Genomic DNA, 24,881 nt, shown 5'->3' on the forward strand with positions numbered 1-24,881 from the left:
TGCTGTGTGTCTTCTGTATGGCAGCCTATAATATTTGTGCAATGATAATGACATGGCCAGCTACCAAACTCTGACATGACCAACAACACTTCGTAGAGACATAAAACACCATTTGCTGTTTTATAGATAGTGTCTCTGTACAGCAGCACAGGGGCTCTGGTGGCTGTGTGTGTGTGTGTGTGTGTGTGTGTGTGTGTGTGTGTGTGTGTGTGTGTGTGTGTGTGTGTGTGTGTGTGTGTTCTATCGGAGTTGGAGGAACTGTGTCATTCTAATGTCTGTTTAGAATTCTTGTACAGTTTGTCTTGTTGGATGGATGTCTTCCCTCCGCGCTAGGCCACAGAGGCTCATGGACAGTGTGTGTGTGTGTGTGTGTGTGAGCATGCATGTGTGTGTGTGTGTGCACGTGTGTGTGAGCATGCACGTGTGTGTGTGAAAACTCACTGAGCACTTCAACAGGAGCAGATTGGCAAGCTCTCAGCCTGCTTATTTGTAATGTTTTTAGAGCATTTGTATGTCTTTCAGTGCTCTCTGTTGTATTACTCTTCTCTTTTGCTGTGTGTTCTTTAGATTTCCCTTTGCTTTAGAAGTTCAAAGGGGGATTAAAAGGAGACTTCCTTATTGTCAACGTCTCCCCTGCAAGGCCTAAACAAACATTAATGACCATAATTATTATACGGTTACGGTAATAATGTGGTGTGCTTCCTGCTTCCCTCGGATAGGAAAGAGAAGAGCCACAGGCAGCAATGTGGTTAGGGAGTTAAGACTGCGCTCAGTAATTATCTGTGCTCCAACATACACAGTGTTGCTATGGGGAGACCCTGATTTGTCATATGGTCTCAATCTACACAAACAAAAAAGAGCCAAATGGTTGTAAAAGCCTGCTAACTCCACTCCTTATCCCTCGCTCTCTCTCTCTCTCACTCTCTCACTCTCTCTCTCTCTCTCTCCTTCTCTCTCTCTCTCTCTCTCTCACTCTTTCTCTCTCTCTCTCTCTCATTCTCTCTCTCTCTCTCTCTCTCTCTCTCTCACTCTCTCACTCTCTCTCTCACTCTCTCTCTCTCACTCTCTCTCACTCTCTCAAGATGTCACACTGAAAGTTTTGGGGAACTCTGCTTGTGAAATGTTCTGTAATTTAAGGGTCAATGGCACCATTAGTATATTTATAGCCACGGGTCCACAGTAAATCATTAGCAAACAGACAGGGACAGAATGTCAAACGTCTTCCTCCACCATAAGATATGACCCACCAGAGGAACACTTCTCATAACATTACTCTATGCACATTTGGGTTTGAAATGGAGCAAGCTCAAATATCTGAATGAGAAAATAATGTTGTGTGTGGTTGATTGACACAGCTTGATCTTATTAGCTGTATATTGTGTTGAATGATATCTCCTTTAAAGACATTCCACACTCCATGCACAAACTCACTGTAAAAAGGAGCTGATAGGAGTCATTATACCAGCACCACAGAGCCTGAAGTATCAATGCAAGAGAACAAGGGGTAAACAACCAGGCAGCAACAAGCTGGAAACCATTAAAGAAAAATAAAGCGAGACAATGTGAAGAGCATGAAAACAGTTCTCATGCCTGACTGACTCTGTCAACATTGTAATTTAATTGGAAATACCTGTTTACATTCACATGCAAAGTAATGACCGCAATTTAAGTAAAAGCATCTGTCTGTGGAGTGATGAAAAGAGAATGCATTTGCTTTAACCTTTTGCTTCAACCTGTTTTACACTGACTCTGAACCTCAAAACATGAGTTTGTCGGGCTCTTCCTAACCAAAGTGTATTGCATATGTAAACTATATTGTGTAGCTAGCTAGCTTCTCCTGTACCTTATGCCGAGCTTCCAGCTACATTGGCCCCAGTAGATGAACAACAGGACTAAGGTTAGGACATTTAGTTTTCTCTCTAGAAACAGGGTCATCAAAGCACTACTGGGTCTGTCTTAAAGATGGCCCTTTGTTGGACAGCTGGGACGTCTACAAAGTGAGGGGGAGAAAATGGACTCACTGAATGTTTGGAGAGACATCCTTTATGCTTGAGAGAGAAACGTCTTACAAAACAGAGGGGAATGATTCAACCAAAGAAGGAGAAGCTCCAAAGCGCCACAGTGTACAATGGATTTGGGTTCAGTTTTGCTGACTGTGCAGTTTGTAGGCTATGAAAACTGAGGTTCTGTCTTTCCTTCTTTCCCAGATGTCAACGAGTGCTCGACTGCTAACGGTGGCTGTGAGGGACATTGCTGCAACACCATTGGAAGCTTCTACTGCAAGTGCCCCGAGGGCAGTCGACTGGGCCCGGACGGCAAGGCCTGTCAGGGTGAGAAAGAGGGCGAGCTGGGCCTCCTGGGTGGGGGGCAAAGAAAGACTTAAACCTTAAGCTCCTTGAGGATCGGGAGTAGGTCATCCACAAATGTCCTCTTGCAGGCTCTGTATTGTGCTGTTTTCTCCACTTCAGACAGAGACACAGGAAGAGACAGAGACACAAAAGAGCTTAGCAGACCACACACACACAGGGAACACAATCTGTACAGGCATGGTCAACCCGTAAAATCAAAACCCTGCCTGTTTGTTCTGACAGAAACATGCTGAGTTGGCTGAGTTAGCTGACAGTGCTAAGGCCCAGTTGCTCTGAGGGGGTGCATGTGTCAACAGGTGCCCCTAGCATTTGACCCCTGACACGGGACGTTGTCACTAGCTAGTGAGGGTTTAAGCACTGTACACCAGTGAAGAGATAAACTGAAGACATCTCAGAAATGATGTAGGAGTCTGTAGGAGCCATGTTCCAGGGCTAGTGTGCTCTGTAACAGCTTTTTGATTCTGGAACAGAGCATGCCAGGGCTAAATGTTTCTGTCTGCGACCCTCCACATAGGATGGTGTTAAACCTAGGAGTGGAGGTTGGGAGTTGAGATGCGGGGGATGGGCGGACATCTCCCCAAACAGCTGTTAGGCAACCATTGAGACAGACGTGGGTGTCAGCCTCTCCTGCAGACCCAGCCTCTTCTGCTCAGGTCAAGATTGACACACAATAACATTCAGACAACATTCAACCCCCAACCCAACTCCCAGAGTCTCAGCCTCACGGCTGAATGAAAGATGTCCTTTGTATCCTGCTGAAGTCCTCTCACACGACGAACCTTAGCTGCATCTATTACCATTCAGGTATTGAGAAACATCCACTAAAGAAAAAAGGCTGTCTTTTGAAAAAAAGAACAGGGTTTAGAAAAATAGTTTAGGATTTTCCCTGAATATGTCATCCACCACAGGGGATGCTGGAATATCCTTTATCCTCACTCAGCGAGGCAGCGGATTGGTCTAGATGGATTGGCATGTGAATTTTCAGTCTTTGAACCTGATCACATTCATCTATGCGCCGGTTATGAAAAGGCTCCTTATACGGCAGACAGCCCTCCTCTTTGACCCCCTCTTAGCCTCTTCTAGTGGAGGTTACCTAATTAAAGTAGTATTTAGTTCATTATGAGGATTAGCAGGAACCAGAAAGTAGTTGAAACAGCTCGACTGTGTTAATAATAATAATAATATGCCATTTAGCAGACGCTTTTATCCAAAGCGACTTACAGTCATGTGTGCATACATTTTGTGTTCTCCAGATGGGTAGTAAACATTGACTGTCCTTGGAGGAGCACTCAGGTATGTTTTCTTCTCATCATGCCTTTGCTCCCTGGAACATGGAACAACATGGAACATATGCCTAGATGTACCACATGTGAATGGTTCTGGAATGGTCCTAAACACTCAGGTCTGCTGCATAGTGGACAACCTGTGTTGTCAGTGGTGAATCGTCATTACTAGGGCCAGAGGAATTCCTGACCACATGACCTGACCAGGAAGAACTCTGGACTCCAATTATAGGGCTATAAGTAGGGCCCATGAGTTTTTCCTAATCAGGTCATGTGGTCAGAACATACTCCTGGTCCTAGTCATTACAGTTAACAGCAAAGCGTTGTACGCGAACTTCCACTGATGAAGAGAATGTGTGTCCAATTGGTGATTCAATATTAATGGTTGATTTATTTGTATTAAAGTGGTGTGTTAGTCTATAAAGGGGTCATAAACATTGTGTTCCTAAAACAGTCTCTCGTGAAGTCATCACTTCCATCATCAAGCCAACCTTCTTATTGCATCAGCGACCAACTATGCTTAACAGAGATTGATGTCAAACAAAAGAGAACTTCAGTGCCGAAACTTTTTACTGCATTCCTAAGTGTGACACGGTCATGGGTCATGACAAGCATCCCTATAACTTCGGCCTTAACACTCTCCTCTGGAACACCCATGAAAAGACTACATCCCAAATAGCATCCTATTCTCTATTTAGTGCACTACTTTTGACCGGGCCCCATAGAATCAAATCAAATCAAATTGTATTTGCCACATGCGCCAAATACAACAGGTGTAGACATTACAGTGAAATGCTTACTTACAAGCCCATAACCAACAATGTAGTTTAAGAAAACAATTAAAATAGCAAATAATTAAAGAGCAGCAGTAAAATAAAATAACAGTAGGGAGGTTATATACACGGGGTACCGGTACAGAGTCAATGTGCGGGGGCACCGGTTAGTCGAGCTAATTGAGGTAATATGTACATGTGGGTAGAGTTAAAGTGACTATGCATAGATAATAAACAGTGTAGCAGCAGCGTAAAAGAGGGGGTTGGGGTGGGGTGGGGGGGGCAATGCAAATAGTCTGGGTAGCTATGATTAGCTGTTCGGGAGTCTTAAGGCTTGGGGGTAGAAGCTGTCAAGAAGCCTTTTGGACCTAGACTTGGCACTCCGGTACCGCTTGCCGTGCGGTAGCAGAGAGAACAGTCTATGACTAGGGTGGCTGGAGTCTTTGATAATTTCTAGGGCCTTCCTCTGACACCGCCTGGTATAGAGGTCCTGGACGGCAGGAAGCTTGGCCCCAGTGATGTACTGGGCCGTACGCACTACCCTCTGTAGTGCCTTTCGGTCAGAGGCCGAGCAGTTGCCATACCAGGCAGTGATGCAACCAGTCAGGATGCTCTCGATGGTGCAGCTGTATAACTTTTTGAGGATCTGAGGACCCATGCCAAATCGTTTCAGTCTCCTGAGGGGGAATAGGCTTTGTCGTGCCCTCTTCAAATCAAATCAAATCAAATCCATTTTTATTGGCCACATGCGCCGAATACAACAGGTGCAGACATTACAGTGAAATGCTTACTTACAGCCCTTAACCAACAGTGCATTTATTTTTAATAAAAAAGTAGAATAAAACAACAAAAAAGTGTTGAGAAAAAAAGAGCAGAAGTAAAATAAAATAACAGTAGGGAGGCTATATATACAGGGGGGTACCGGTACAGAGTCAATGTGCAGGGGCACCGGCTAGTAGAGGTAGTTGAAGTAACATGTACATGTGGGTAGACTTAAAGTGACTATGCATAAATAATTAACAGAGTAGCAGCAGCGTAAAAAGATGGGGTGGGGGGGCAGTGCAAATAGTCTGGGTAGCCATGATTAGCTATTCAGGAGTCTTATGGCTTGGGGGTAGAAGCTGTTGAGAAGTCTTTTGGACCTAGACTTGGCACTCCGGTACCGCTTGCCGTGCGGTAGCAGAGAGAACAGTCTATGACTAGGGTGGCTGGAGTCTTTGACAATTTTGAGGGCCTTCCTCTGACACTGCCTGGTATAGAGGTCCTGGATGGCAGGAAGCTTGGCCCCAGTGATGTACTGGGCCGTACGCACTACCCTCTGTAGTGCCTTGCGGTCGGAGGCCAAGCAGTTGCCATACCAGGCGGTGATTCAACCAGTCAGGATGCTCTCGATGGTGCAGCTGTATAATTTTTTGAGGATCTGAGGACCCATGCCAAATCTTTTCAGTCTCCTGAGGGGGAATAGGCTTTGTCGTGCCCTCTTCACGACTGTCTTGGTGTGTTTGGACCATGATAGTTCGTTGGTGATGTGGACACCAAGGAACTTGAAGCTCTCAACCTGTTCCACTACAGCCCCGTCGATGAGAATGGGGGCGTGCTCAGTCCTCTTTTTTTTCCTGTAGTCCACAATCATCTCCTTTGTCTTGGTCACGTTGAGGGAGAGGTTGTTATCCTGGCACCACACGGCCAGGTCTCTGACCTCCTCCCTATAGGCTGTCTCATCGTTGTCGGTGATCAGGCCTACCACTGTTGTGTCGTCGGCAAACTTAATGATGGTGTTGGAGTCGTGCCTGGCCATGCAGTCATGGGTGAACAGAGAGTACAGGAGGGGACTGAGCATGCACCCTGAGGGGCCCCCGTGTTGAGGATCAGTGTGGCAGATGTGTTGTTACCTACCCTTACCACCTGGGGGTGGCCCGTCAGGAAGTCCAGGATCCAGTTGCAGAGGGAGGTGTTTAGTCCCAGGATCCTTAGCTTAGTGATGAGCTTTGAGGGCACTATGGTGTTGAATGCTGAGCTGTAGTCAATGAATAGCATTCTCACGTAGGTGTTCCTCTTGTCCAGGTGGGAAAGGGCAGTGTGGAGTGCAATAGAGATTGCATCATCTGTGGATCTGTTGGGGCGGTATGCAAATTGGAGTGGGTCTAGGGTTTCTGGGATAATGGTGTTGATGTGAGCCATGACCAGCCTTTCAAAACACTTCATGGCTACAGACGTCAGTGCTAGGGGTCAGTAGTCATTTAGGCAGGTTATCTTAGTGTCCTTGGGCACGGGGACTAGGGTGGTCTGCTTGAAACATGTTGGTATTACAGACTCAGTCAGGGACATGTTGAAAATGTCAGTGAAGACACTTGCCAGTTGGTCAGCACATGCTCGGAGTACACGTCCTGGTAATCCGTCTGGCCCTGCGGCCTTGTGAATGTTGACCTGTTTAAAGGTCTTACTCACATCGGCTACAGAGAGCTTGATCACATAGTCATCCGGAACAGCTGATGCTCTCATGCATGCTTCAGTGTTGCTAGCCTCGAAGTGAGCATAGAAGTGATTTAGCTCGTCTGTTAGGCTTGTGTCACTGGGCAGCTCGCGGCTGTGCTTCCCTTTGTAGTCTGTAATAGTTTTTAAGCCCTGCCACATCCGACGAGCGTCAGAGCCAGTGTAGTATGATTCAATCTTAGTCCTGTATTGACTTTTTGCCTGTTTGATGGCTCGTCGGAGGGCATAGCAGGATTTCTTATAAGCATCCAGGTTAGAGTCCCGCTCCTTGAAGGTGGCAGCTCTACCCTTTAGCTCAGTGCGGATGTTGCCTGTAATCCATGGCTTCTGGTTGGTGTATGTACGTACGGTCACTGTGGGGACAACGTCATCGATGCACTTACTGATGAAGCCAGTGACTGATGTGGTGTACTCCTCAATGCTAGAGCTCTGGTCAAAAGTAGTGCGCTATATAGGGAATATGATGCCATTTGGGATGCATAAACTGTAACACAAATATTAGTCTCCTAATGAATGTGGCCTGTTTGGGTTCATGTCTGTTAGAGTGCTCAAGTCACAAATGTTGTCTAAAGGTTTGTGTATTATTCCATCATTATAAAGCATTCCTTCAAACTCCATCAAAAACACCTCACTGTTCTTCAGTGCCGATACAGGGAAAACACTGGCACAACCTTCTCCTATCAAAATAGACTTGTTCTGCAGCACTCTTGCTATGAGAGTGTCTGAGAATATTGCCTGCAGACCTGGGTTCAAATAGTATGTGAAATCATTCAAAAACCTTTTTTTCAGCTTGCCTGGCTCAAGGGAACCAATGGAATACAACCAAAACTGCAAACTCCGCCCATCTGGCACTCCATTCATGCTCAAGCAGATGCTCAAAGTTTGAACAATTTCAAATATTTTATGAACCCAGGTTTGATTGTCTGTCCATCTGTTGCCTCTGTAGATGTGAATGAGTGTGAGGAGCTGAATGGCGGCTGCCAGCAGACCTGTGTGAACATGGAAGGCTCCTACCACTGTGAGTGCAGCCAGGGCTTCCGCATGCACACTGATGGAAGGACCTGCATTGGTGAGTAGTGGCCATGTGAGACCGGATTCGATCCCGGTCATCAGCACAACTCAAGATTATGTTAGCCCTCTGAGCTAAAGGCATTGGTTTACGCATTGAGAGCTAATACTCCAATATTCAGGTCTCAGTCAAGGTTACTCATTACACAAGCACAGTTCACCAAACAATCTCCCCCACACATTTTCCATGATCTGTTCCATAACTTACTACCTAATTCATTTTATTAGGTTTTGCTTCTTGCCATTTCCAATGACGCTACTTTTTGGTTTGCGCCTGCATAGCTAACAAAGCTAACATCTGGTGCTGCCTTTGAAACTCCAGGAGAATGGACCGCGATTTACACTTCCACCAAAGGAGTATTTGTTTTTTGTCGCCAACACACAGTTCCAACGTGAGAGAACACAGACACTCTACCACACGACTACCAGTTGGTCTGTAGTGAGGGGCTCTACATCAATAACTTGAGGAGGAGGACAAGAGAAGGTTTTAGATTCCCAACGTTGGCACAGGAGCTGGACAAAAAAGACCTGTAGAAAAAACGTAATGCACACTCACTATTTGCTGCTCTCACAAGTGATCTTCAATTCCTATCATCAATAAAACCTGAACAAATATCACTTGTGTTGGAGCATTAGTGTTAGTGAAGACAAAGTTCACTGTCGTCTTCAGCCCTCAGTGTGTAGACTCAAGATTGGTGGGTGGTGGTGGAGGGATGAGGGGGATGCGAGGGGAGGTGTCTCTGCTTGGCTTCCTAATTGCATCTGCTGAAGTCATCACAGTTAAAGCAAACCTTTCCCCCTCTGGTTTTACAGGCCGTCTGTGATATCAGGTCTGTCTTTAAGGCACCCTAAAGGCCCAGCACTGACTTCCTTATTCAGCACAGGAGTAAATCATAAGAGGGATACACAGGGATGGAAAGATCATTAGAACCCAACCAGGGGCACCCTCTGGAGAAGCTGGAACCTGGAACCATAATTTTCCAATTTCCAGAGCTTTCTGTAATCACAAGTTCCCACTATGGCGGTGTGAAAAGACGGTGCTGGTCCAACAGTGTTGTAGCCCACAATATGGCTCTTCCTTCTTTGGATTCATACTTTAGTGACAGGAAGGGTTACTCGTTTACTCACCAAATGGTGATCAAAGACAACATTAGCGGAAGTACAGATATAGGATCTTAATTTGAGCTAGTTTGCTGCAGCATGAAAATAATCCTGTAGTAACAGGAAATGATAATTATTATGTGGATTATAATTCATGGACATTTTTGTAGGGGTTGATACATTCTTCGTTGGGGCAAATCAAGTCTAAAATGTCAAACTTGAGAAACCTTTTTAAAACTCAAAATACACTAAAAGTTTGCTTTTCCTACTGAGCAGGAAAATTCTCAGCAACAAAAGAGTGATCAAATTAAGATCCTACTTATGTAACTGCCTCACCCTGCTGTTGAATACTTCTCTCCTGACAGTTGCCACATCACTTCATTTGCACACAGATTTTATTTTCTCTAGTCATGTGTCGGTCATGTGTGAAGTTGTTCATTTCTTGTGTCTGTCTTTCTGTCTGTCCCAACTATGAAGCTGTGAACTCCTGCTCGGTGAAGAATGGCGGCTGTGAACACAAGTGTGTGGACATGGGCAACGACCACTACAAGTGCGAGTGTCATAGGAACTACCAGCTGAAGAGGGATGGGAAGCACTGCGAGTGTGAGTTCTGACTATTTTTATTTTAATTTTTTGTCATTTAGCAGACGCTCTTATCCAGAGCGACTTACAGGAGCAATTAGGGTTAAGTGCCTTGCTCAAGGGCACATCGACAGATTTTTTATGGGATTAGAACCAGCGACCTTTTGGTTACTGGCACAACGCTCTTAACAACTAAGCTACCTGCCGCCCCAATGACTACATTGGATATGGTGCTCTGACTTCCCTACAGTTTACAACAATAGTCACTTTATGTTAGAATGGAGAGCAAAGAGTTACATATAAAGGTTTTGGCGTGCCAGGATATTACTAAGTAAAACTGTCTCAGTGAATTGACACTGAGTTACATGAAGGTCATAAAGTCACATGCTGTGCTGACTCTGGTCTGTCTGTCTGTCTGTCTGTCTGTCTGTCTGTCTGTCTGTCTGTCTGTCTGTCTGTCTGTCTTTCTGTCAGTGAGGGACCCCTGTGTGGACAGGAATGGAGGCTGTGCCCAGCTGTGTCGTTCTATGGAGGGTCAAGCAGAGTGCAGCTGCAGACCTGGGTACACACTGGCCAGAGACCGCCAGGGCTGTGATGGTAAGAGCACACGCACATGTACAGTGGGGAAAAAAAGTATTTAGTCAGCCACCAATTGTGCAAGTTCTCCCACTTAAAAAGATGAGAGAGGCCTGTAATTTTCATCATAGATACACGTCAACTGTGACAGACAAAATGAGGAAAAAAAATCCAGAAACTCACATTGTAGGATTTTTAATGAATTTATTTGCAAATTATGGTGGAAAATAAGTATTTGGTCAATAACAAAAGTTTCTCAATACTTTGTTATATACCCTTTGTTGGCAATGACACAGGTCAAACGTTTTCTGTAAATCTTCACAAGGTTTTCACACTCTGTTGCTGGTATTTTGGCCCATTCCTCCATGCAGATCTCCTCTAGAGCAGTGATGTTTTGGGGCTGTCGCTGGGCAACACGGACTTTCAACTCCCTCCAAAGATTTTCTATGGGGTTGAGATCTGGAGACTGGCTAGGCCACTCCAGGACCTTGAAATGCTTCTTACGAAGCCACTCCTTCGTTGCACGGGCGGTGTGTTTGGGATCATTGTCATGCTGAAAGACCCAGCCACGTTTCATCTTCAATGCCCTTGCTGATGGAAGGAGGTTTTCACTCAAAATCTCACGATACATGGCCCCATTCATTCTTTCCTTTACACAGATCAGTCGTCCTGGTCCCTTTGCAGAAAAACAGCCCCAAAGCATGATGTTTCCACCCCCATGCTTCACAGTAGGTATGGTGTTCTTTGGATGCAACTCAGCATTCTTTGTCCTCCAAACACGACGAGTTGAGTTTTTACCAAAAAGTTATATTTTGGTTTCATCTGACCATATGACATTCTCCCAATCCTCTTCTGGATCATCCAAATGCACTCTAGCAAACTTCAGATGGGCCTGGACATGTACTGGCTTAAGCAGGGGGACACGTCTGGCACTGCAGGATTTGAGTCCCTGGCGGCGTAGTGTGTTACTGATGGTAGGCTTTGTTACTTTGGTCCCAGCTCTCTGCAGGTCATTCACTAGGCCCCCTGTGTGGTTCTGGGATTTTTGCTCACCGTTCTTGTGATAATTTTGACCCCACGGGGTGAGATCTTGCGTGGAGCCCCAGATCGAGGGAGATTATCAGTGGTCTTGTATGTCTTCCATTTCCTAATAATTGCTCCCACAGTTGATTTCTTCAAACCAAGCTGCTTACCTATTGCAGATTCAGTCTTCCCAGCCTGGTGCAGGTCTACAATTTTGTTTCTGGTGTCCTTTGACAGCTCTTTGGTCTTGGCCATAGTGGAGTTTGGAGTGTGACTGTTTGAGGTTGTGGACAGGTGTCTTTTATACTGATAACAAGTTCAAACAGGTGCCATTAATACAGGTAACGAGTGGAGGACAGAGGAGCCTCTTAAAGAAGAAGTTACAGGTCTGTGAGAGCCAGAAATCTTGCTTGTTTGTAGGTGACCAAATACTTATTTTCCACCATAATTTGCAAATAAATTCATAAAAAATCCTACAATGTGATTTTCTGGATTTTTTTTCCTCAATTTGTCTGTCATAGTTGACGTGTACCTATGATGAAAATTACAGGCCTCTCTCATCTTTTTAAGTGGGAGAACTTGCACAATTGGTGGCTGACTAAATACTTTTTTTCCCCACTGTATGTCTGGAAATGCACTGACATGCACGCACGCACACACACACACACACACACACACACACACACACACACACACACACACACACACACACACACACACACACACTATGGTTCTCATATTTCAATATGCTGTTACATGCAGACATACCTTCCCAGAAATGTCCTAGAGTGAAAGAGACTTTTACGAACTTGTCTATAAATCTCCAGCATCCTGAACCCTCTTAAGAAAGCAAGCCTAGTCCATTAAAGCCCTCATTGAGAACTGGCCACTGAAAAACATAGCCATCACCTCTATCCATCTCATGAACTTTCTCACGTTTCCACATTAGTGTAAAGCAACATGTGAACATTGAGTTTTAATGGTGGTTTAACTGACACTCCGTTAATGTAAACGTTTGTTATTCTCCAAAATCAGTGCGCTTGGACAAAACAAAGGTGGCATTCATCAGAGAGTTGCCTTTGTCCCGGCCCATTAGAGCTGAGACTTTATGACCCGGCCCTCTGGGGCCGTATGGGCCATGACTGGAGCTGTGCTGTCTGTGTGTGGGAGACCTAAAGCTGATTAACTCTATGGCTGGAAGATACTACTATAACATGGGGTGGCTAGAAGGCTATAGGGTTCAGGCAACTTCATTAAACACAACAGTCTGTGTGTGTGTGTGTGTGTGTGTGTGTGTGTGTGTGTGTGTGTGTGTGTGTGTTTGCGGTATGCTTCATAATCACCCAGAGCAGCCCACCACCTGGCCTGTGCTTTAGCATTGCTATGACGAAAGGTCAAGAGCAGATCACTGACCCACAAGTCAAGTGGAACAAAATACAATTTATTTTGTTCCACTTGAAGCACTTTCCCCCCCTCGGAAACAGAGGAAGTAGTCATGTTGTACCTAGCTTATATTCATAGCCTCATATCAATAAAAATGATTACTCTGTGGATCCCTGTAATATAATCTCTACTTGTGCTATGTGACTGTGCCCTATTGATTTACAGTATATCATGCTATCCTTTGTAGACATAGATGAGTGCAGCTCGAGCCAGGCTATGTGTACCCATCGCTGTGTCAACACCCTGGGCTCCTTCAGCTGTGTGTGTAACCCTGGCTTTGAGCTGGGCGCTGACAGCAAACAGTGCTACCGTGAGTACACATGATGCTCTTCTTACCCAAAGCGACTTACAATCAGTAAATTCAACTAAAGCAGCAAAATCACAGTTGTGTAACATCATAGTTAGGGCTAATAGTTTTTTCTGACCAAGAAGAAGTCTGGGTCCCTCATCGTAGGCTTATAACTAAGGTCAGGAATTTGTCCTGGTCAGGTGACACGATCAGGAAAAACTCCCTGACCCTAATTGTAGTATGTTCTTGTGAAGCTAATGTGTGAAATATGGCTAATGTTTTGGTTTATTGCAAACAGATACTGTTGTTGGGTGCCAGCCTTCACTTCACTGGTTGTATCCTCCTATTTGCAGGTATTGAGATGGAGATAGTGAACAGCTGTGAGAAGAACAAAGGAGGATGTTCCCACCACTGTGAACATACCACCAACGGACCCTTCTGCTCCTGTAACCAAGGACACCAACTGGCTGAGGACAGGAAGACCTGTGTGGGTTGGTACTCTCTGTTGGGTCATCATTGTCAGAGCTTGTCTGAGTTTTTCCTGGTCAGGTCATAATGTAAGGAAAAACTCCTGGTTATAGTCATTCTCTGTCTCTACGATGAGTATAGAAGCAACAGATCAAATATGGGTCTTGTTCATTAAGCACCAAATATATGTATTTTTTTTCTGAAATAGGTAGGGACCACCTGGACTTGAAATGCTCCATTTCAATTTCTGTTGCAAAATGTCTTGAAATGTTTTCCGTTGCCTGCCCAAATGAACAATCATCTTTTGTTGTATCTCCCCAGACAGTGATGAGTGTGAGAGTGGGGAGGCGTGCTGCAGTCAGTTCTGTAAGAACTACCCAGGGGGCTATGAGTGCAGCTGCAAGGCTGGCTACAGGCTCCACGCAGACGGCTGTGGCTGCAATGGTAAGGCCGGACAAAGTTGAATTACTGTTTAACGGATGCCCCGCCTTACTTTTCTCCACACCCCACCAAAAAAAATAAATAATCAGATGTTTTCTTTTTTGGTCAATATATGCGGCGCTTTGTTTACAATGCACTGTCCGCTCTCGCAAGAGACCAAACAGCCTCAGATCACGCGCTTAGATCATGTTCGAGCCTCGGATTGGACAGTGAAACACACACGCTCGCACCTGCAGGCGACGTGCAGATGTTCAATTTCTCATGCAGTCATGACAGAAACCAGCGCAAATTCCTACAATTTATGTGTCCAGGTTAAACGTGGGACGTCCCTCATTACAAACAAACAGTCGGTTAAATTACATTTACATTTTACATTTTAGTCATTTAGCAGACGCTCTTATCCAGAGCGACTTACAGTTGGTGAATGCATACATTTTTTAAAATACAAATATGCAATTTGGTTAATGCATCATTTTCAGATCTATTAGAAGCGATTAATAGACGAAACAAAAATGTAATTGAGCCAATTGACTGGCCAGAGATCAGGGCATTCATCAGCAAAGATGCAGTGCAAGCTGATAGTATTTTGGACAACCAATTGAGGTCAAAATGATTGATGAAATTGAAGTGTGTCAGCTGTATCGTGATTTGCGATTCATAACTTACATTTTACCGGTACTACCAGTAGTAGTAGGCCACCCGATAACACCAAGATGGAATGCATTTGAAGTGATGATGAGCCGCCGAAAACATCTAGCATGTCCAGCAAAGTACATCGCCAGTGGCACGCACACACCTCGTGCAGATCAGCAGCTCCACAATGATGTGATCAACTGTCTCCAAGGTAGGGCCTCTTCGTTGCAGCCAGACGAGACAATCGAAGGAGGATGCGGTGAGCGAAGTTACTGGGCTCAAATTTAGTCAAGCTTGCTCTATTGATGCTTCTAATTGTCGATGTTATAAACAACATTTTTAATTTTTATGATGATAGGCTATACTCTATGGCTGGATGTATATATTTTTTCCAACGCTACATGAATTTGGCAGATCTAACTTGTTTGACCCTCTTTCTACAAGGCCTAGTCTATGAGAGGCCTAATCATATTTGTATGAATATTTTGTTAACGCCTATAGGTTATAGAGATGTACTCATTATTATAAATCAGCATTTTAATTTGATTACAATTATTATTGGAGCATCCTCCATTCTTGAAATAGAAATTTTTTTAGTCTACCCTATACATCACATTAAATTATACGAGATTGGTTTGCACGTTTTCCAGTGTTACATTCATTTGACCTAATTCGAATGATTGCCCTTTATTAACAATAGCATTTTTTCCAAGAAAGGGTAGTCTATGATATGCCTTTATATTTGTATTGTCTTAATTTGTTAAAGCCTTGTTAGGCTATACAATTAAGTAGATTAATGAACTGATAATACATTCATACATTACTTTTTTCCCCAATGATTTTTGAATATGATAGAATATTGCATCCTATTATGCATCCTATGTGAATAATGTTCATTCATGTTAATTTGTGTATTAATAATAATAATCAGGCTGAAATGTAATATTTCTCCTATTTTTCATGTCCATATAGCCTGGGCATTCGTTACCCGATTATCAAAAGCACTCTGGTATATGGACCCCCATCTAGAGAAGTTGAAAGAGAGAGGCTTAGCCATACCAGACAGGCCTTGGATCCTACAACAGATACCAGGAAACACAACACAAGGCACCAAAACTAAGTCAAGATCAGCTTCAGGATCATTGCATTCAGCTCTCTATCTCAATATCCCAGCCCTGGGTACACCGGAATCACATCACAGGTATTTTAATGAACGCATTGTGTCATTTTTCTATATCAATTAAGTTTGTGGCACACTACTACTCCTTGTAGATTAATGTCAAACATACTGTGTCTAATATTGTAAAATGTCACAATTTATTCAGGAAATTGTAAACGTTTATTTTCAAAAGTAAGTGTAAGCTTTATGTTTTAAACCTCTCAACTAAAACTGCCTGTATTCCTTGTTCACATTAGATCTCAGAGAAGATGTGGTGCGTTATGCATCCCACTTGGAGAAGGTGAATCAAGCAATGACCAGACGTCACCAACAGCCCGCTCCCCTACATACGCTAGAGCCTGATGTTTTATGCTACACTGTGAGAGCATCATGCAGACCGGTCAGACCCCAGTACAGCACTCTGTTACAAGCTTTGGAGAAAGTGCCCCAATACCACCCCCTCTTTCTACTGGACTTTGCTCCTGAAGATAGATTCCATAGAAGGAAATGGATTGACAACTTGAAACTTCCATTGACTTTCACTTTGTATAAGTATGCCTGTGGTAACTACCTAGGCACTCGGACATTCATATGGAATGTATCCTCACATAGCAATGGCGTTCATGAGACCAGGCAAGCTTCTGTCATCTCCACACTGAGAAAAGAAATACCAACATACCACGCTAGAGCAATGCAAAAAGCATTCCTGAACAAATACGCACATGCTGCCAAAGTGAACAGCTACTTCCTGAGAGAAATGTATCGGTTTCTGACAGATGACAAGAGTTCAGCAAACGATGATGAACAGGGCCTACTTGATGAGAGAGTATCCTTGTTCCTCCTTGATGGTGATGACCCAGACCTGATCATGGATTTAAGGAAGCTGAATGGCAAACCACAATCCTCATTCCAGCCCTTTTGGGAGGAAGTACAGAAGTATTTTAACGAATACACAGCTCAGGTCAACGATCGCAGACATGGGGAGTACTTGTACTTACCTTTTGCTATATCAGTTGAGGACTTACGTGACACAGTGGAAAAGCGGCATCCACCAGAAACTAAAATCCCATCAATACAGTGGCTAAGACTGCAGTTTACACCCAAGAATCCATGGTCCATGTCTGCTCTCCAGTACATAGGAAGGTTTGACCTCAAGTTCATGGTCCAGTCTCGGGTGAAAAGAAAGGGACATCAAGACTCAAAGTTTGTTGCAGTACAGTGGAACTACATTAAACAGTATGCCTGCATGTGGCAGAAGGACTGTGAAATGTTATGTGTGGATGATAAGGCAATCATTCCTGTCGGAGAACCTTGCCAGCCTATAGGGACCTGTAACAGAGGCAGACATCCAAGCATTGCTCCTGTGAGTGGGCCAGTTCTAGCAGCTGCCGACCTTGATTACCACATCAGTGGACTTGTACCATCTGTCATGTTGATCCCAGACATCCCAGCATCTCCATCTAGTTCATTATATGATGGGAAAGTTCATGTCACTGTCAAGGACAAGGTTTTCAAGCAATCCAGCCCCCTTCGACACAGTTGAAAATCTCAGCATCCTCAGAGGAGAGAACTACAGTGAAGATGATGTCTCTCTCAACAAGTCAATCTTGATCATTCAATTTGATGGTGGGCCAGACCACAGAACCACATATGCCTCTGTTCAAGCATGCCACACACCCCTGTCTGTTTAACTGGATCTTGACATGCTTATCGCCTGTAGAACAGTGCCAGCTGACAGCTGGGCCAACCCTCCGAGATAGTTAATTATCTTCTAAACTTGGGGCTTCAGGGAACAGCCCTGGCTAGGGAGAAGATGGAAGAATCAAATGAGAAGCGTGTGAAGAAGTGTAGCACAATGACAAGCCTACGTGAAACAACCACCAAACAACCAGACCTGAAAGAGGCTTTTGAAAAGAGTATGCATCCTGTTACAGCTCTTGTGAGTGGCCGGTTTGAGCGCCTGAAGTGGAAAGGTACACACGTAGAACTACATCAGCCCGCAACACAGGAAGAAATTGCCAATATTGCACAACAATTCAACATCATTGATACAGAAGTTGACATGATGCAAGACCTCAGCAGAAAAGGCCTTGACAATGAACAGTACAAGCAATTCCAGGACAGACCTTTCAAGATGTCACAATACATGGTACAGATCAAGAAATGCGAGGGAGAATATCCATGCTGGTACTGCTTAATGAATCCTCCACGCTTGCCAGAAGAACAATTTAATAAATGAAGGTTTGTGCCTGATCCAACATTGACAGCAGACAGACGTGAGTACCAGAAATGTGATGATCTGTACAGCTTGGACACCACTGACAAGGATAGGCCTTCTCTGACACCAAATATAGAAAATGTAAAGAGGATTGCTGCCATGGTCAGTGCAAAAGTGAGAGCGACCATCAAATGTGTTGAATGTGAGAAACAAAGGTGCTTGTATGCAAAAAGCAAGCTGTCTAAAGAAGAACAGAAAGCAGTCCAATGCATTCGGGATGAGAACATTTTTACATGTGGTTCAGAGCTTTTCCAAGAAGACAATCCATATCACAAGCAGATAGTTGCTTTCAAGGGGCTAACCTGTGGAATGCAAGTGGAGACGCAGTATTGCTCAGCAATCACAGTGTCATTCCCAGATGTGTGTCCATTGTGGATGTCCAGATGTTCTTGAGGGGGAAGAGGTGGTGAGGCTCAAACAACAATTCCAACATGTCAGGCCAATGTGCCCGGTGTGTAAGCAAGAAGGAAAGCAGTTCATTACGAGAGCTCCAATAAATCTTAAAAAGAAATGAACACCATGGAGACCAGAATAAACAACAAATAAAGGACAAAACAGACCGTGCTGTTGAACAGTAAAAATCAGCAGGTGATTGTGCTATTGCCTCTGACCAGAGAACATTGGCCGTCATTTTCATTTCCAGACGATTCTACATGTTGAATCGCCATTGCTTGTTGACACCAAGTAGGTGATCTAATGCACACGGCCAACTTTAGTTATTGGTGTCTTGTGAAGCTGTTCTTGATTTTTATCAGAGATTTTTTTTAAATCAGGAATAAAGAAACTGTCACAAGTTATACTTCCCATTGTGGTTCATTTCTCATGGTTATAACAACATAATAACATCTGCATTCTTTTTAAGAAAAATTGTGTAGGTTTTTGCATGGAATAATATAACTCTTGAAGCTCAAATTAGGCCTAGAGCCTGCAGAAGTGCCTATGACAATGTGGTAAAGTACTGTTATTCCTTATCCACTTAATATTTTTTATTTATTTATGATTTTTTTTCGCTCGCTCGCCTCACTTTTCTCGGGGGGAAAGCCGTTAAACATGTGGTCCGCTGTAGCTCAGCTGGTAGAGCACGGCGCTTGTAACGCCAAGATAGTGGGTTCGATCCCCGGGACCACCCATACACAAAAATGTATGCACGCATGACTGTAAGTCGCTTTGGATAAAAGCGTCTGCTAAATGGCATATTATTATTTATTATTTATTATTAAACAGTGAATCAATTTTGTCTGGCCTAAGAGGACAATACCTTGATCAGTATCCACTCATTATCTTAGACCAAAGTGACTCTGGATTGAGTTTACATTATTTTATAAGACAGAGATGACTGAATGTTAAGTATAGTTAGTATGAAATACAACACAGTGATGTAGAAACTCTTGAATGATGATATATACATGAAGGGGCACGTTTAGGGCATGTTTAGCCACCCATTTGACAATTGCGGTCAAGATTAATGATCGATCACAGAGAAGATGATTATGCATTGACAGTGTCTAATAACTCATTGTACTAGTTTTGATAATGCAAATATAATACACTTGTATACTACCTTCTACATTTTCAAAGTACTTCCCATTGTTCTGTGGTCTTGTCAGATATTGATGAGTGCCTGGCAGAGAGTTCTGCCTGTGAACACTACTGTGTGAACACCCTGGGGACCTACGAGTGTTTCTGCAGACTGGGCTTCCGTCTGGACTACGACCAGAGAGCCTGCATTCGTGAGTGATATTTGATCCTAATATTATACTGTACTATGCTATGCTATACTATACTTTACTATGCTATACTATGCTAAACTATACTATGCTATACTATACTGTAATTACACAGTGAATTTGTATACGTTGTTTTTAAATGTATAAAAGTAACTCTGAGAGACATTTGTGATGTTTTCCAACAGCAGACTATAGTAATGAACAATCACTTTGAGCATTCAGATGAATGTAATGTAAATTATAGTATAGTATAATTAAGCAATAATTAGATGTGGTATATGGCCAATATACCACGGCTAAGGGATGTTCTTACACACGATGCAATGCGGAGTGCCTGGACACAGCCCTTAGCCATGGTATATTGTTAATATATCACAAACCCCCGAGGAGCCTTATTGCTATTATAAACTGGTTACCAACGTAATTAGAGCAGTAAAACTAAATATTTTTTCATTTTATACAGTCTGATATACCATGGCTTTCAGCCAATCAGAATTCAGGGCTCAAACCACCCAGTTTATAATACAGTATAGTATAGTTAGATGTAATGTAAGTGTGATGAATGTGAATGTGTGTCTCCTCTCCACCTGTCTGCAGCGCTGTACGACAGTGACCTGGATGACGATGAGGAGGATGACGCAGAGGAGGATCTGGAAGTGCACAGTTTGCCAGATCTGCTGTTCCGACAGCCCCCTCAGCTCCTGCAGTACACTGCAGGCCTGCACTCACCCTATGGTGATGATGAGGAGGAAGAGGCACAGAGAGGGGAACTCACCCTGGTCAGCCACATAGGTAGCCAATCATTGCTTACATACATGTCTGGTTGATGCTCAATGTTTTCCCACATATACTCTGTCTCAGACATTGGCCCTACCATATGTGGCAAAGATTTTACAGGACTATGTGCGTGTGTGTATCAGTGTGTCTAGATGACTCCTTTGGGGATGACTGCAGTGTGAGCTGTGCTGACTGTGAGAACGGAGCAGTGTGTGGTGTGGACAGAGACCGCTGTGAATGTACACATGGATGGACTGGCGTCATCTGCAATGAGAGTAAGTCACTCTCCTCTTCTCTCCCCAGCATCTCTTATTATCACTGTAACCCTTGGAAATCATCACCTGATATAGTTACAGTGTTATTCAGTGTCTATTATTGAGCAGGCAGATATTTGATTGGTTAGTCATCGGGGTTAGGTATTTGAACCCAGATCTGGCCTGGAGAGTGGCCAAGTCCCCCACAGACAGAATGCAGCCCCCAGGCCAGGGATGTCCACTGTCAAACACTGGGCTAGAAAGAGGCCAGAAGCCATTGTTTCACAACCAAGCATGATTAATGAGTGTCTTTGGGCTGGACCTGAACCAGGGATATAATTGTGGAATTGTGGAGCCACGTGGGGATAAATCCATTACAATCAGTCATTTTTATATATTTAAACATCCTCCTTTGGACTAGTGTTCAAATTCACACCAAGAAGAGTTAGGTTATGTTGAGGCCATTTTACCTGACCTGTGGGGAAGATTGAAAACGTAGCAGAGAATGGCAATTTTTGTCATCTCATTAAGTTTTAATCGTTAGCTTGGGAAGAAGACAACTACAATGTTTCCATCCTTAATGTTATTATACACTGAGTGTACAAAATATTAAGAACACCTTCCTACTATTGAGTTGCACCCCCTCCCCCCTTTTTGCCTTCAGAACAGCCTCAATTCGTCGTGTCATGGACTCTACAAGGTGTCAAAAGCGTTCCACAGGGATGCTGGCTCATGTTGACTCCAACGCTTCCCACAGTTATGTCAAGTTGACTGGATGTCCTTTGGGTGATGGACCACTCTTGATACACACAGGAAACTGTTGAGCGTGAAAAACCCAGCAGCATTGCAGTTCTTTACTCAAACCGGTACGCCTGACACCTACTACCATACCCCATTCAAAGGCACTTCAATATTGTGTCTTGCCCATTCACCCTCTGAATGGCACACATACACAATCCATGTCTCAATTGTCTCAAGGCTTAAAAATCTTTCTTTAACCTGTCTCCTCCCCTTCATCAATAAGGGTTGAATGAATTCAGTTGTGCAACTGACTACGTATCCCCTTCCCTATGTCATGGAAAGAGGAGGTGTTCATAATGTACTCTCAGTGTATGTAGACATGCTATTGCATTTTGTATGACAACATTTGTTAGATATGGGAAGACAGTGCTGTATACCACTGTATACCACTGAGTGGCGCAGTGGTCTAAGGCACTGCATCGCAGTGCTAGCTGTTCCACTAGAGATCCTGGTTCGAATCCAGGCTCTGTCGTAGCCGGTCGTGACCGGGAGACCCATGGGGCGGCGCGCAATTGGGCCAGCGTCGTCCAGGGTAGGGGAGGGAATGGCCGGCAGGGATGTAGCTCAGTTGATAGAGCATGGTGTTTGCAACGCCAGGGTTGTGGGTTCGTTTCCCACAGGGGGTATGAAAAAATAAATAATGTAAGTCGCTCTGGATAAGAGCGTCTGCTAAATGACGTAAATGTAAATGTATATGCCTGGATACAGTGTAACGAGAGAGGGATAGAAGGAAAGGAAAGATCTTTATACCAAAAATATTCAGTTTTCTCAGAATGTGTTACAGTGGGGAAAAAAAGTATTTAGTCAGCCACCAATTGTGCAAGTTCTCCCACTTAAAAAGATGAGAGAGGTCTGTAATTTTCATCATAGGTACACGTCAACTATAACAGACAAAATGAGGAAAAAATTTCCAGAAAATCACATTGTAGGATTTTTTATGAATTTATTTGCAAATTATGGTGGAAAATAAGTATTTGGTCAATAACAAAAGTTTCTCAATACTTTGTTATATACCCTTTGTTGGCAATGACACAGGTCAAACGTTTTCTGTAAGTCTTCACAAGGTTTTCACACACTGTTGCTGGTGTTTTGGCCCATTCCTCCATGCAGATCTCCTCTAGAGCAGTGATGTTTTGGGGCTGTCGCTGGGCAACACAGACTTTCAACTCCCCTCCAAAGATTTTCTATGGGGTTGAGATCTGGAGACTGGCTAGGCCACTCCAGGACCTTGAAATGCTTCTTACGAAGCCACTCCTTCGTTGCCCGGGCGGTGTGTTTGGGATCATTGTCATGCTGAAAGACCCAGCCACGTTTCATCTTCAATGCCCTTGCTGATGGAAGGAGGTTTTCACTCAAAATCTCACAATACATGGCCCCATTCATTCTTTCCTTAACACGGATCAGTCGTCCTGGTCCCTTTGCAGAAAAACAGCCCCAAAGCATGATGTTTCCACCCCCATGCTTCACAGTAGGTATGGTGTTCTTTGGATGCAACTCAGCATTCTTTGTCCTCCAAACACGACGAGTTGAGTTTTTACCAAAAAGTTATATTTTGGTTTCATCTGACCATATGACATTCTCCCAATCCTCTTCTGGATCATCCAAATGCACTCTATCAAACTTCAGACGGGCCTGGACATGTACTGGCTTAAGCAGGGGGAAACATCTTGCACTGCAGGATTTGAGTCCCTGGCGGCGTAGTGTGTTACTGATGGTAGGCTTTGTTACTTTGGTCCCAGCTCTCTGCAGGTCATTCACTAGGTCCCCCCGTGTGGTTCTGGGATTTTTGCTCACCGTTCTTGTGATCATTTTGACCCCACGGGGTGAGATCTTGCGTGGAGCCCCAGATCAAGGGAGATTATCAGTGGTCTTGTATGTCTTCCATTTCCTAATAATTGCTCCCACAGTTGATTTCTTCAAACCAAGCTGCTTACCTATTGCAGATTCAGTCTTCCCAGCCTGGTGCAGGTCTACAATTTTGTTTCTGGTGTCCTTTGACAGCTCTTTGGTCTTGGCCATAGTGGAGTTTGGAGTGTGACTGTTTGAGGTTGTGGACAGGTGTCTTTTATACTGATAACAAGTTCAAACAGGTGCCATTAATACAGGTAACGAGTGGAGGACAGAGGAGCCTCTTAAAGAAGAAGTTACAGGTCTGTGAGAGCCAGAAATATTGCTTGTTTGTAGGTGACCAAATACTTTTTTTCCACCATAATTTGCAAATAAATTCATTAAAAATCCTACAATGTGATTTTCTGGATTTTTGTTTCTCAATTTGTCTGTCATAGTTGACGTGTACCTATGATGAAAATTACAGGCCTCTCTCATCTTTTTAAGTGGGAGAACTTGCACAATTGGTGGCTGAATAAATACTTTTTTCCCCCACTGTATGTACTGATTTTGCACTAGTCTACCTTGCCACATGACTAATTGCTAACTGACACATTTTCCCTCAGAGATTCATAAAATAGTTGTGCACAACAAGTGTGACATGGAATGTTGACTGGCTTTGACTGAACCCATTTAAAAGTTCCAGCTGGGTTGTGTGTGGTAATTGCTATACAAGCCGTGTGGGATTCATGTGGGAAACGCAAAAAGCTAAGAAAGACCCACATGTGGAGAAGATAATATAAAAGCAAAGCGTTAGAATGTCTCTCTCTCTCGCTCTCTCTCTCTCGCTCTCCCCCCCAGCTTGTCCTGTGGGGACCTATGGACAGTCCTGTAACAGCGTGTGTCTGTGCCAGAACGGGGGCTCCTGTGAACCAGTGACCGGGAGGTGTGTTTGCCCACCAGGGGTGCAGGGCCAGCTCTGTGAGGACGGTAGGGACTGATACACACACACACACACTCTCCCCAGCACTCAGCCGACTGCTCTCCTACAGGGGTCCAAACACAGCAATTTTTTCCCTTATTACTGGCACTTCAGTAGCCCACCACTCCTCTCCCCTCCTCCCCACTGCATGGTTTTATCTCATAGCTCCATCACATCCATGTCCAGACGCAGACCAGTCTCCTTGCCTTAAGTGGCTAATCCTATTTATCTGACCCTGTTCATTTCACCACCCATAAGGTTAGGAACTGGCTCTGCCCTGTAGACATAGCCTGGTGCCTGATCAGATTGGGGACCAGGTGACTGTATACATGCTGGAAGGCAACATCTGGTCTAACACTCTTCTGTGTCTTGTTGACATGTTGACAGGTTGCCCACAAGGATCCTTTGGGAAACACTGTAGGCGGAAGTGTAACTGCCCCAACAACGGGCGCTGCCACCGTCTCTATGGAGCCTGCCTGTGTGCCCCGGGGCTGTACGGGCGCTTCTGCCACCTGCGTGAGTACCCATATCATC

At 44.1% G+C, this 24,881-nt stretch overlaps 1 protein-coding gene across 1 annotated transcript in view; it reads left to right on the top strand.

Annotated features, from left to right (window-relative positions):
- Positions 1–24,881, top strand: part of LOC121567562 (multiple epidermal growth factor-like domains protein 6) — a 97,940-nt gene that overhangs the window by 35,138 nt on the left and 37,921 nt on the right. The window contains exons 5-16 of the mRNA XM_045217795.1: positions 2,208–2,330; positions 7,865–7,987; positions 9,565–9,690; positions 10,144–10,266; positions 12,899–13,021; positions 13,354–13,491; positions 13,790–13,912; positions 19,587–19,709; positions 20,304–20,498; positions 20,627–20,758; positions 24,227–24,355; positions 24,735–24,863. Coding sequence (XP_045073730.1) covers positions 2,208–2,330; positions 7,865–7,987; positions 9,565–9,690; positions 10,144–10,266; positions 12,899–13,021; positions 13,354–13,491; positions 13,790–13,912; positions 19,587–19,709; positions 20,304–20,498; positions 20,627–20,758; positions 24,227–24,355; positions 24,735–24,863 — 1,587 coding nt within the window. The remainder of the gene's footprint in view (positions 1–2,207; positions 2,331–7,864; positions 7,988–9,564; positions 9,691–10,143; positions 10,267–12,898; positions 13,022–13,353; positions 13,492–13,789; positions 13,913–19,586; positions 19,710–20,303; positions 20,499–20,626; positions 20,759–24,226; positions 24,356–24,734; positions 24,864–24,881) is intronic.

Source organism: Coregonus clupeaformis, chromosome 6 (genome assembly GCF_020615455.1).
Source record: "Coregonus clupeaformis isolate EN_2021a chromosome 6, ASM2061545v1, whole genome shotgun sequence".
In the NCBI taxonomy this organism is placed as follows: Eukaryota; Metazoa; Chordata; class Actinopteri; order Salmoniformes; family Salmonidae; genus Coregonus; species Coregonus clupeaformis.